Source organism: Pistacia vera, unplaced genomic scaffold (genome assembly GCF_008641045.1).
Source record: "Pistacia vera cultivar Batoury unplaced genomic scaffold, PisVer_v2 Contig78, whole genome shotgun sequence".
Lineage (NCBI taxonomy): Eukaryota > Viridiplantae > Streptophyta > Magnoliopsida > Sapindales > Anacardiaceae > Pistacia > Pistacia vera.
In genome coordinates, this window is record NW_022196645.1 from 417790 (window position 1) to 432188 (window position 14399).

A 14399-nucleotide genomic window follows, 5' to 3' on the forward strand; every position below is an offset into this window, starting at 1 on the left:
GAATGATAGGAAGAGGATCAGATATGCCAGTTTCTTATTTAAGGGAGATGCTCGAATTTGATGGGAATTATGAGGGAGACTCATGATATGGCTCGATGACTTGGGAAGAATTCAGAAGATTGTTTGAGGTTGAGTATCGAATAGAAGATGAGTACTAAGAAAGTCCAAGAGTTTATTCATCTGAAGCAGGGGACTAGTACTGTGAAAGAATATTCAGTAAGATTCAATCCCTTACTCATTTTGCACCCGGGATGTGTATACACCGGAGTTAAGGAGAGATAAGTTTAGCAAGGTTGAGATCAGATATGCCCGAGATGTAATGACAGGAGCCGAGCCCCCTCATACCTATAGTGAAGCTCTAGCACGGGCTTTAAGGGCAGAGATCTATGTAAACAAATACCTTGCAGAAGGGTTGGCTTAACGGTATCTAGTGAGCTCCACCATCCCCAAGAGGGAGAGAGTAGATATCACAAGGAACAGAGAAGCAAGGGCCAAGAAGAAGTTCCAACCAAGGAAGATATAAGAGATTAGCAGCACAAACGGCCGATGATAGAAGGTTTCCCCCTTGTGCTAAATGCAGGAGGAACCATTCAAGAGAGTGTTTGAGGGACATAAAGTATGTTACAGGTGCCGACAGCCAAGGCATCTGATGGGGATTGTAAAGTTCCTCTTCCACTGACTCCTCTTCCACCTGTAGCTCAGACTTCTAGAGGTACCAATGCCAGAGTTTTTACAGTGGCACAGGGTGAAGCTGAGGCCAGTCCATCAGCTGTAACTGGTCAGTTGTTATTCCATGCTGTTTCTTTATATGCTTTAATTAATTATGGGGCTACCATTCTTTATTTCTCATGGGATGATAGAGAGATTAGGTTTGAAACCTATTAGAGTGAGTCAACCTATTAAGATAGAGTTACCTAATGGGGTGAGTGTGTTGACTTAGGAGATGTTATTAGGAGAGTCTGTAGTGATCCAGGGTCGAGAGTTAGCAGTTGACTTGATAATTTTTATATGCCTAACTTTGATGGGTATTGGGCATGGATTTCCTAGGGAGGTATGGTGTAGAGATTGATTGTCGGAAGAAAAAGCGAGATTTAATCTCGATAGTGGAGATAAGTTTAGTTTTGGAGAGGGATCCAGTTGAGTATGTTGATTAGTAGTGTAAAGGCTAGAAAGATGTTGAGAAAGGGGTGTTCTAGATACATTGCCCATGTAGTGCAAAGTGGTGATGTTCCGCAGCCAGAAATTCAGAGGGTGCGATAGTTCGAGAATTTAGATGTGTTTCTGGAAGATTTACCAGGTTTGCCACCGGAAAGAGAGGTGAGTTTAGTATTGAACTAGCACCAGGAACAACACCTATATCTAAAGCCCCTTACCGATGGCCCCAGCAGAGCTTCAGGAACTAAAAAGCAACTCCAAGAGCTTTTAGATAAAGGTTTTATCCGACCGAGTCATTCTCCTGGGGAGCTCCAATTCTATTTATAAGAAAAAGGATGGGTCACTATGAAGTGCATTGATTATAGAGAGTTGAATAAGGTGACAGTGAAGAATAAATACCCGTTACCTGGAAGATGTTGTTTGATCAGAAGGGAGCAGCAGTATTTCCAAGATTGATTTGAGGTCAGGGTGTTAGTAAACGGTCCCGTATACGCAGCGGAAACGAAAAATATAATATAACAGGATCGTTTACATGAGCCAAGATCAAGGGTATGATTTTACAATTTGTATTAAATAAAATCTGCATAAATATTCAACATGAGTTAAGAGAACAAATGCACGTTGAAGGCTCCTCCAAATTTGTCGACGAACGTTTTGCTACCGATCCAAGTGTAGGATCGACCTGGTAGTCCACACGAAGACAATCTTAAAGAACCAAAGAGGGATTGCTAGATCCTCTTTGGCTTCAAGATTAAGAAGAAAAGAAGAATCAGTGAAATTGATTCCAAAGCCAATCAATCTGCCGTATGAGTGTATACAAAGGGGCTGCTGTGGTTTTTTGTTTTACAAAGAAAAAATCATAATTAAAATCACACACATTTCCTTTTATATTTAAAACAATTTGCCCTAACCCATACGGAATAGGCTTGGGCTCCAACCCAAACGCCCCATGTTGCCAACACTCCCAATTTGATTTATTTTAATTTCCATCATTATCTCATTAAAATCAATTAATATATATAAATATTATTAACATTTACAATAATGATAATATATTAAATATGTGCGAACACACATTTAAACGTAATTTCACTTATTTAATTTTTCTAACAAATTAAATAAGGCTACGACCTCAGCAAATTTAAATGCACTGTGAAATTACAAAATCCCTTTCGCCCTAAAAGACAAAACGCCCTTCTTTCTCCTTGCATCTTAAATTGTCTTCTATGTGTGTGACCCATAGGCTCCTCATATATCGGCAGTGTATAGTATCGCGATTAACACCAATTAATCGTCTCACTAATACACAGACCAAGATTGGCCCCTAGCAAGGCATCCTGGCCACCCGATAGATCGGATTCAGCAAAATAGCTAGTCAACGATATGGTTACCGTGCAATTCGATCCTTTCATTATACGTTATCTCGACGAGACGAAGGCATAGAAATAGTGTCAACCTTCGGTTACTCTCGATATTATTTATTCAGTTTCTGGACCATGACCCGTATTATAAACTGGATAGAGCAACAACTCAATCCCACTGTGGCCACAGTTTTAGTGTCATTGCATATACTGAATTGCGCCGTGAGATAACTTTCCCGTACGGGAGTGATGAATCCTGTCAATCCACCATAGTCTTGATACACTCTTGATGCAGCCAATCACCATCGTATTGACAGCTCTGAAAGAAGTGCGTTAGGTTAGTGTCAAACTACACAATCGGTACACAAGGCGCTCCGGTGATCTCAAGTCTAAGGATCACATGCACCACCATTCGTTAGAGGATGTGTTCCATAGACACTGGGGTTACCATCCATATGGAATCCTGGTGGGTCAGTCCAGTGAACTTGCTGTGGTGTAATCGCCTACAACAAACACCCATGTTTGCACCAGGTTGTCACCAAATAACCTTGACAAGTGAGATCAGTACCTGCCTTTCGACAGGGGCGTTCACACATATGATAGCCTTATCGTATTATCTGTGCCTTAGTTCAGAATAATACTGGGGCACGGACGTTTCTAGAATGGCCACCATATGTGCTCATAGGGTTCTCACTATCAAGATTTGAAACACTTGATACCCTCGTCATGGCTCTACCATTCTAAGGACATATATCAATACATATTGCAATAATAATGATTTACGCGATATAGAATAAAATGCCTTTTATTGATTAATGAACATTATTACAAAGAGTCAATTCTACAATAATTGATTGGCTCTAGGGCATCTACTCTAACACAGGGTACCATCAAGTAAGAGTGGCTGAGCAGGATATAGCTAAGACTACTTTCCGTACAAGGTATGGGCATTATGAGTTTGTAGTGATGTCGTTTGGCTTGACAAATGCCCCAGCCGTTTTTATGGATTTGATGAACAGAGTGTTTCATGACTGTCTAGATCAGTTCATAGTGGTGTTCATTGATGATATTCTGGTTTATTCCAAATCGAGAGAAGAGCATGAGGAACATTTGAGAATAGTGCTGCAACGGTTGAGAGAAAAGCAGTTGTATGCTAAATTTTCTAAGTGTGAGTTTTGGCTCGACCAAGTAATATTTTTGGGCCATACAGTGTTTAAGGAAGGGATTTCAGTAGATCCGAGTAAGATAAAGACAATCCTTGAGTGGCAGAGGCCAAAGATAGTAAAAGAGGTCAGAAGTTTCTTAGGCCTGGCAGGTTATTACAGACGATTTGTTGAAGGGTTCGCCTAGTTGGCTAAACCATTGACAACTCTTACCAAACAGAAGACTCCTTTTGTATGGTCAGAAGCTTGTAAGACTGTTTCCAAGAGTTGAAGAAGAGGTTAACATTAGATTCAGTGTTACTGTTACCACAGGAGGGTGTAGATTATGATATTTATACGGATGCCTAATTACAAGGACTTGGCGCGGTGTTAATGCAGTTAGGCAGGGTAATAGCTTATGCCTCTCGGCAATTGAAAGAATATGAGACAAGATACCCTACGCATGATTTAGAGTTGGCGGTCGTGGTCTTTGCCTTAAAGATTTTAAGGCATTACCTTTATGGTGCAAAAAGTAACATTTACACTGATCATAAGAGTTTAAAGTACTTCTTCACTCAAAATGAGCTGAATATGAGATAGAGAAGGTAGTTAGAGCTGGTTAAGGATTATGAATGTGAGATCAAGTACCAACCAGGGAAAGCCAATGTAGTAGCTGATGCCTTGAGTAGAAAAGCCTATTTATCCCGGCTCACCAAGCAGAAAGAACTAATAGAAGAGTTATGTAGAGAGCAGATCAAAGTGATTCCGGGAAGGATTGCCAGGTTAGAGATTCAGTCTAATTTATTGGAGGAAGTTAAAGAAAAATAAATGGCCGATGAGTGGTGTCAGAGATTAGTGCAGCAAGTGCTTGAGGGCAAGACAATGGAGTTCCACTTAGTTGATGGTGTCCTCTATTTCAGGAATCGGTTGTGCATTCCTCCGAACGATGAGTTGAGAAAGAGAATTCTTTTAAAGGCTCATGACGCACTGTACACTGCTCATCCTGGAGCAACCAAGATGTATCAAGATGTAAAGTCAGGCTACTGGTGGCCAAGTATGAAGAGAGATATTGCAGAGTTTGTAGCTAAATGTCTGACGTGTCAACAGGTAAAAGCAGAACACCAAAGGCCGTCAGGGTTGCTTCAGCCACTTAGTATTCCAAAATGGAAATAGGAGAGCATTTTGATGGATTTTATCATAGGTCTCCCTAGAGTACAGAGAGGTTATAATGCTATATGGGTGATTGTGGATAGATCAACTAAGTCCGCCCATTTCCTTCCAGTAAAGGAGAGTACCACCTCGGATCAGTTGGCTCAGATCTACATGAAAGAGATAGTCCGGTTACATGGTGTGCCCAAGATTATAGTGTTAGACAGAGATTCGAGATTGGTCTCAGCTTTCTGGACTAGTTTACAGAGAAATTTGGGTACCCGTTTGGCATTCAGTATTGCCTATCATCCTCAAATGGATGGCCAAACAGAAAGAACAAATCAGGTGCTTGAGGATATGTTGAGAGCTTGCTGTATGGATTATAGAATGTCATGCCATGAAATGTTACCTTTGGTGGCGTTTGCCTACAATGATAGTTATCAGTCTACAAATAAGATGGCGCCTTACGAGGCTTTGTATGGTAGACGATGCAGGTCTCCATTACATTGGGATGAGATAGGTGAAAAAGATGAGTTGAGTACCGCTTTTGGGCTAGAGATGACTCAGAAGATGATAGAGGATGTAAGATTAATCAGAAAAAGAATGAAGCAAGCCCAAGATCGATAGAAAAGTTATGCCGATTTGAAGAGAAAAGAAGTGGAATTTCAAGTGGGTGATAAAGTGTTTCTAAGAGTTTCCCTTTACAAGCGAGTGATGCGCTTCGGGAACAAAGGGAAGTTAGCACCGAGATTCATAGGTCCATTTGAGATATTGCAATGAGTGGGAAAGGTTGCCTACAAATTGGCACTGCCACCCAGTATGGACAAGGTGCATGATGTTTTCCATGTCTCGATGCTATGGAAGTATGTAAGTGATCCCTCCAATATCCTGAGTGTAGAGGACATTGAGTTAGCAGAGAACCTCATGTATGAGGAACGTCCAGTATAGATTCTAGATCAAAGGATTAAAAAGCTCCGAAACAAGAGTATTCTACTAGTGAAGGTCTTTTGGAGGAATCACAAGGTAGAAGAAGCGACATGGGAGGTAGAACGAGACATGCAGAATCGCTTCCCGGAGTTATTCGTGTGAATTTCGGGGACAAAATTCTTTTAAGGGGGGAGAATTGTAACGCCCCGCTTGAGGTACGTAGTTAAGATTTGTTGTATTACTTAAATGTTCATTGATCCAGTTTCAATTGAGTTTGTATGTTGTTAGTTTTGGTTGAAATTGGTTGAGATTTGAGGAATCTTGGTAGTACAGTCTTCGGCGGGGCGAAGAATAGTCTTTGTCGCGGCGATGTCAGCTCTGTGTTGCGATGTCGATTCTGTAATTTTTCGCCGGGGCGACGGAACTTTCTTCGCAGCGGCAACGGTACGGCAGAAAAGTTTTCTTGAGGTTTTTAGAGCATTCTCCATAGGGGGAAAATGACTATTCTACCCCTAATTAGCAGGAAGAGTGGGGAGTAAAATGTAAGGAAATTTAGTAGAGAATGTGTTGGAGTTGGGGTGTGTTTGTAATGAATTAAAATACAAAGATGGAATTTTCAAGGAAGAGCAAGGGTAAAATGGGAATGTTTGTTTGTAAATTGAGCTAACAAAGAATTATCCCTTCATTTCACCCATTTCCACCGCCATTCTCATTCTCTACTTCCTCTCAATCCTCCATTCAATTTTCCAAGATTTCTAAGGAGTTTTAGGGAGCTTTTGGGGTAATTTTGGTAGAGCTTGAATATTAAGCATCCTAAGGTAAGGATTCTTGCTTTAGATGTGAGTTTTCTTATAGTTGGATTGAAGTCTTATATTGTTGTTATTGTTATTGTTTAAAGTTATAGAGAGAAGACAAGACAACAAGGGAATGGAGAAGTGTTAGAGAAGTCACTTACCCATAAAGTAAGTAAATCCAACTCAAGTTGAGATTTAAGAACTCTTTTGAGTAGAGATTTATGTATGTATGTATATATATTATTTTTATTGAGAAATTGTGATGAGATGGATGGTTATTTCTATTTATTGTTGTATATACTTGAGTTATGAGAAGAGTTGAGATGTTATGATGTTGAGTTGACCTTGAGTTGAGCTTGATGGAAGTTGGAGAGAGTTTTGAGCCAAATCCTTTGGGAGTGTCTTTCTTTGACAGGAACTTAGAGAGCATGAGGGAGTTTCTCCCATTTTGGGATGATTAAATAGGGGAGAAGAGTTATAGAGCAAGTAGAGTTTTATATGCACATGAGTTGTATAATGAAATGCTTGAGTAAGACATGAGTAAGAGTAGAGAACCTTAATTATTGCTACATGGCATAATTGCATTTCATGAGTGCATTAATGAGCATGAGTTATCCATATGCATTAATTGCATTAGAGAAAAAGAGTAGAGCATTTTGAGTGTGAGCTTTATTAAGAGAAAAGAGAGAAAAAAAGAATAGAGTAGGTTGTGCGATGGGGAACTCGTGAGTTATGGGTAAAGTATTCCCACATGTACGCCGCATTGAGAGAGCGGCATGAGTATAAGAGAGCGAAGTGGTGTAGCCCGTGAGAGTGCATGCGGATGAGGGCTATACCCGAGATTACCCGAGAGAGAGTTTATACACTCACATGGCCAAGGGTTCCGAATCCATCCATAACCGAGTCTGATCGGCTAGAATGAGTAGAAGTCACGTAGAACGGGAGCGAGTCCCGGCCGTGACTCCGGTAAGATGAGGCCGTGACTTACTAAAGAGAGTTAATAGAAAAGAGTTATGAGAAAGAGAAATTAGAGAGAAGTGTAAGAGCAAGAGTAAATGAGCATTGTAAGGAAAGAATTAGAGAAAGAGTTACAGGGTTAGATGAGTAGAGGATTTACTTACTGAGCATTGTTTTAGTGCTCACCCCGTTGTTTCCTATGTTTTGCAGGATCTAGGTGAGGACACGGTCGGATGGGTGTCGACAAGCGAAGGGAAATGGCTACACTGTCCACCTTGTTTTTGATAGTTTTGTAAATGATACGAATTTTATATAAAAAAATGTATATGTTTAATGAAAGAAGAATTTGGGCCCAACTTTTTATACTATTTTATATGTATTTTATGATGTATATGTTTTATGGGTATTTGAGTAGAAATCGGCTATTACATCAAATCACATCAAAATTAGGGTTTTTAATCCTTACCTTAAACTCTTCAACTTAAAGATCCAAGGCTCCTGTCTTGTTTTCTTTGAAAAATTATGCAAAACTCCTTTAAAACTTAGAGTGAGAAGGCTTGTTTCATGGAAGATTTGAGAGAAAATGGAAGAAAGGTTGAAGAAATGCTATCTCCCTTAGCTTGAACGAATTTCCTCTCATTTATAGGAAAACATTTCATTTATTTTCCAAAATTATCTATTGATCCAATTATTTTAATTGTATAACTTATAAGTCCTTAATTCTTCATATAAGGGCGTTTTGGTCATTTCGCACTAAACATAATTATTACTTAATTAATGTCATTAAATACAATTAAGCCTACTCATCCTTGACTTTTTCAATGCTTATCCATAGGCAAAATGACTATTTTGCCCCTAATGCCTTTCTATGGATAATTGATTCATATCGTTCCGAATGAATTGACTATTTTGCCCTTAGTTAGATTTTATGTTTTTTAACATAAAATTAACATCTAAATGACTATTTTGAGTTAGGAATATACCTTTGACATCTTGGGTATTACATAGGGTTTAGGAATTGAGCTTGGCTTGCCTTAGGCCACATGGGCTCACCTTGTATGGCTATTTTGACTTAGACCGAATGGTTTTGCTCATCTTGCATGACCTTTTTGACTCGGGCCAAATTTTCATGAGAAGCTATGATTGTTTCTTAGCCTAGGCCGAATTTCCTTGGACTAATTTCCCCTTGGATTCATGGTTATTAGTATCCTACGATGCATGATATGTATCCTACGATACAATTCGATATGGGTTGCTAACGATACGTATCAGAGAGTGTATCCAAAACCTTTCGATAAGTTAATATGTATCCTACGATACGATACGTATCCGTTTGTATCCTTAAAAATATTGATACAAATTGATACAACTTTATTAATTTGAGCCAAAGGCCCAAAACAAATTTCGGGTCAAGTTGAAATAGATAGGGTCAGATCCGGGTCACCCAACCTGGTTCACTAAAACCCACCCAAATTTACCCATTTCGCATGAAGAAAGTGAAGAGGAATATGTGTTGCCCATTTTGCATGATAATAATAACACAAATAGAGATATAGATATTGATATTGATCTTGGAAATGATATAAATGGTTTAGAGGAAATGATATAGATTTTAATATTGTGATTAATTTTGATTATGTAATACCATAATTTAAAACTAATAAAATCACAAAATTCATTCATTAATCTTAGGGATGATATTAATTTTTAGAAAATTTTTATTTTTTTTAAAAAGCATATCTGACAACCATTTGGATTTGTCTTGATCCGCGCGAAGGTTGGTGGACATATTTGCATCAATTCATGTTAAAATTTTAAGTTAAAAAAATTATTAAAATTACAACTTATAACTCATAAAGATTAAAGGATGTCTATAGTTTAAAAGTGAAAATTAGAGGAGTTGAAAGATATTTATCTCTCAAGCAAACTCTAAAACCCCCACCAAACAAGATCCAACACAACAACAATGGCTCCCAAATCAGAACAATTACAGAGCCTCTCTACACAAGCAGATCCTTCGTCTTCATCCATGGACCCTTTCTTTCACATACTGAAGATCCTCCCCTACTCCATTATCCGCCCACCCAGGCTCCGCCTGAAGCTCCCCTCTTTCACTCTCCCTTCCCCGATGACCGTCTTTGCTCTCGTTCTTCTCACCTACTTCATGGTGGTTTCAGGGATCGTTTATGATGTGATTGTAGAGCCTCCAGGCATCGGGTCCACCCAGGACCCTGCCACGGGGTCGGTTCGGCCAGTTGTGTTCCTCCCGGGACGCGTCAACGGTCAGTACATCATCGAGGGTCTCTCGTCTGGGTTCATGTTCGTGCTTGGTGGGATGGGGATCGTGCTCTTGGATCTGGCTCTTGATAAGAACAGGGCTAAAAGTGTGAAGGTTTCTTATGCCTCTGCTGGGATCTCATCCCTTCTTATCGCTTATGTTATGAGTATGCTTTTTATTCGTATTAAGATCCCCGGTTATATGAGGTGAATTTTCGGGTTTCTTATTTGGTTGTTTTGGATTCAGAATTTTAGTTTTCATATGCTATAATTTGCTATGAATAGATTATCAATTATCAGTTTATCTTTCTGTTGATTTGATACTTTTTCAAAAGTAAAGTAGTAGTTTTGCCATTCTCTTTGTTCATTTTGTCTGCCATTTTGTTTATGATGCATATTCTTTTGCTTGCTAAATCTTTTTCCTTTACGCGTCAGCCCACTTGTCTTCAAATTAATTTTCGCTAAAACATTTCTTTACGTGATGTTAAGCGTGCAGAGCACTATGTTATTGTGGCTTTTGTACTAAGATCCCGGGTTATATGAGGTTATTTTGAGGTTGCTTAATGGATTGTGTGGATTAAGAATTTCAATTTATGCGTTAAATGGCCAGGAATAGATTATCAATTATGGGTTTATCTTTATGTTGATTTGATCATTTTTCAAAAAACAAGGTAGTAGTTCTGTGATTCTCTTTGTTCATTTTGTCTGCCATTTTGTTCATGATACATATTCTTTTGTTTGCTAAATCTATGTTATTGTGGCTTTCATCAACTCTTGTCGTAGTGTGATGGAAAATTATAGAAAGATCACTGGTTATATACTGTAATTTCAGAGTCATGAAGATGAAATTTGTGCTTGTAATATGTGGCTTATTGGTTAGGATTAATAAATTCAAAATCCTAAGTTGATTGATTTATGGATGTGAATTGTATTGGTGAACGTCTAGCTTCTAGAGTTTGAATCTCTTCCATGTAACGTTTGCCATCGATTCGAGAATTAGGTTTGTTCAGCCAGATTCCAAAATTATTGTAGGATATACTAAAAAGCTAGGGATCTTCAGAAATTAAGAAGTAATTGTTTGTTGTTGTCCACAATAATTGTGAATAGTGATGTGTGAGAGAACAAGAGGGAAGTACTTGAATAAGAAATGTGCAATAAGAGATTACTTACAACTCTTTTAGTAATATACTGAACTGAAAACGAATAATACAGACTTTATCAGTGTGGTTGACTCTATATGTATGTACTATTAAATTTATGTAAAAAATGAGTAACCCCTTCTCCCATGGTTGCATCACTTTGTCGGTGTGGTTGACTCAATATGTATGTACTATTGATTCAATTTGTTTTATGAGTTCAAAGAAGTTCTTCTTTTTTTTTTTTTTTTTTTTCTTAAAGAAACAAACATTTTATTAGAGCAAAAAGCTTTACAATAGGAATTGAACCGGAGATCCATCTTTACAATTCAAAGTTTCAATTTTGTAAAAACTTGAAATACACAAATATTGAAACTTAGATAAACAAACTGTTATGAAAATTGAAGTTATGTATGTTAGCTTATGTTTTAAGGCTTTGATCACAGTTTATCTTCTTTTTTAAAACCAATCATACCGTATATGATGCCATTTATCATACAGTTTAAGGAGCTAGGTTGGGAAAGAACTGATGGGAACAGAGCCAGTTAAATCTAGTAGATATTTACAGAGTTGCTCTGTTTTAAAATATGGATATAGTTATTTATGTGCTTTTAGAATGCTATTTACTTCCATCATGATCCTCAGTCTTTCCTTAGATGGGTGAAACTGTACTGTGCTGGTGTGTTCGAACTGCTTGTCTCTTGTATTGGATTTTGTATGGATATTGACCTTTATTTATTTATAAGGATATATAATGAGATTTTGAATATTTTGGTTAATAATTTTTTAGTCTAGTTTATTATGGTTTATCTTCAATAGCTGCAATACCTTCCATCATTATTGATATTTTCCTTTTATGTTTGCGTTATGCTATTCCTTGAAAAAAAATTTGTTCTGCGTACAAAGTGGTCTGAAAAATCTTTTAAGGAAGCCCAGACTCGAGCAGCCATGAAGTTCTCTGTTTCAGGATGTTTGCTGTGCATGTCATTTTTCTGTTTCGTTGAACAAATTGGCAGTTAAGGGTGCCAAAATTCCTGGTGGCCTGTTTGGGCTGGGAATGAACTGCAAAAATCTGAGGAATGGTCAGGGACGGGAGTGGAATTTCATTCCCAAATTGTTTTCAGGCCACGAATAGGGATTGATGTCCCAGCCCAGCCCGAATCCCCGGATTATGAAAAACATTAAAGGTGCGTTTGTTTCGGGGGGACATAAAAGATAGCACTGGTAATCTATTTTATTTTTCGAAAATTATTATGTTTGGGTGTCAAGTAATGAAAGATTACGATAAACTTTTAATATCAATAGTAGTTACTGTAGGTAAAAATGGGGATAATTTGATTACCGTATAAGAGGGTGTTATTTTTTCATTATTGGTTAATCAACTGTTCATACCAATTTTACTTTTAATTAAATATGTCTAATAAAAAACAATTATCTCAAATGTGCGAAATGATTTTTTTAATCTCATATTATTTTTTAGACAGAAATACTCTTACTATTTATATGGATAATACTCAAAACACCCTTAGCCACCTAAGATAACTGTTGGTCGTCAATCACCATTGTCGATAGTCATCAGAATGGTACACGATTGGTTGTGCTGTTTTCGATCAGATTGAAGATTGGTTCAAATCTTGCAAATCTCAACCACACTCGGCAATCTTCTTCATAAACTAAATCAATCCACCGCCAATCCAACTTCACGAAAATTGGTTAGTCATTTTTCAATCATCAATTCTACCCGTAACATCAACAACAAAATCAAAAGAAAAAGAAATTAATTTGCGAAACTAATCCACATCCTAAATCAAGCAAACACCAATCCATTACCACAAACCAAAATCAAACAAATAAATTCAAAAAAATAAATCAAAAGCTCAAAACCCAATAACTTAAAAACTTTGAAGATGCAGGGAAGCTGTTAGTCTAGTCTCAGTCTTCAGCTTCAGTCTTCAGTCTTCACGGCTTCACAGCTTTAGTAGCTTTAGTCTTCAGTCAGAATCCGGCCGATCTGGCTGGTTGGCTAGATTGGGCTGCCAAATAGTGGCAACTAGAGGGAGTGAACGGGGGAAGAGGAAAGAAATGAAAGGAAGAGAAAGAGAAGAAGGAAAGAGGAGAAAAAGAAAAGATAAGGAGAGAGGGGGGCATGAGAAAGGAGGAGGAAGAAGAAGAAAAAAAGAGAGAAATGGAGATAAAGAGAAACAAAGAAGAAGAAGAACTGGATTTCGGAACTTTTGTCTTAGATTTAGGAATTTTGAAAAACCGGTTTCTCAAATTGGCTGAAACCGAACCGGTTTAAAAAAAAAAAAAAAGGGTTTTTTGGTTTTTTTTTTTTTTTTTTTTCCCCCACTTCTAATAGAATCCATTAAAATTATTTATGCAAAATTATGTTCGAATTTAAAGTATTTCATGAAAAAATTTAAATTAACTTTAAATTGTATAAATAAAAATCATATTATTATTTTCAATGCTATATGTTTTGATTTACAGTTAGCAGATTAATAACATAAAATGTTATAAATAATATTGTAAAGTATTATAAAACAATAATACTTTTTATTTAATGTGCATTATTCTATAATATTATGCCACATCACTTTATATAGAGTGATATTATACAAAGAAATCATACAAAGATTTTTATATAAAGTGATAGGGAAGAAAATGAATGAAAAAGTAAATTTGATGAGTTTGACTTTTTACATTAATTATTTCATTCATTTTTTATCACATTATTTTGTATAAAAAATTTTGTAAGTTTTGTTTATACATCTAACATTATTGCAATATTATAATAAAAAGTTCAAAGTCAATAGATGCTAAAATATTTATTTTGTTGTTTCTCACTACGATTTGAAAGAAGAGAACTAAGTTAAAAAAAAATTAAGAAAAGGATAATTATGGAATAAATTAAAATATATATTTTTAATTAATTTTGGGGCTTGTAAAGAGTTTGAGTGGGGCTTAAATAGCACCACTCGACCAAGTCTCTTTGTAAGCCGCATTAAATATTTTCGATTAAAAACATTTTGTAAACTTGAGATTAAACAAAAAGGAAAAAAAAAAAAAAAAAACCAAGTCTCTTTGTAAGCCGCATTAAATATTTTTTATTAAAAACATTTTGTAAACTTGAGATTAAACAAAAAGGAAAAAAAAAAAAAAAAAAAAAGCAATTATGTCCAAGCATTTCCAAGTAGATCATACAACTAGACATGGGGTCCGTATGTTGCGTGGATATATTTATTTAATATTTTTAAAATAGGTTGTAAACAAATTTATTCTAACAGAATAAAATAATTAGATTAAGAGATGATAATTGTTAGATTATACAAGTTGTAGAGTAAATATAATTTCTATATATGTACATAGTTGAGTTAACATAAAATTAATAATTATACCTTTATAATCATTAATATCAATTAATATTATAAAGATCAATTATTTGAATTTATATTGAGTTCATTCTCACGTTTGACATTGATTGGTAAATTTTTTTCTTAC

General features: G+C 36.5%; 1 protein-coding gene across 1 annotated transcript; it reads left to right on the forward strand.

Annotated features, from left to right (window-relative positions):
• Positions 1 to 9399: 9399 nt before the first annotated feature.
• On the forward strand, positions 9400 to 10085 carry LOC116116693 (oligosaccharyltransferase complex subunit ostc). The gene has a single exon (XM_031402741.1). It carries the CDS (start codon positions 9452 to 9454, stop codon positions 9971 to 9973), a length of 522 nt encoding a protein of 173 aa, XP_031258601.1. The 5' UTR covers positions 9400 to 9451; the 3' UTR covers positions 9974 to 10085.
• The last annotated feature ends 4314 nt before the right edge of the window (positions 10086 to 14399 follow it).

What these genes read in the sequence shown, in the direction of transcription:
- LOC116116693 (XM_031402741.1), top strand. Translation starts at nt 9,452, where the DNA reads ATGGCTCCCAAATCAGAACAATTACAGAGCCTCTCTACACAAGCAGAT.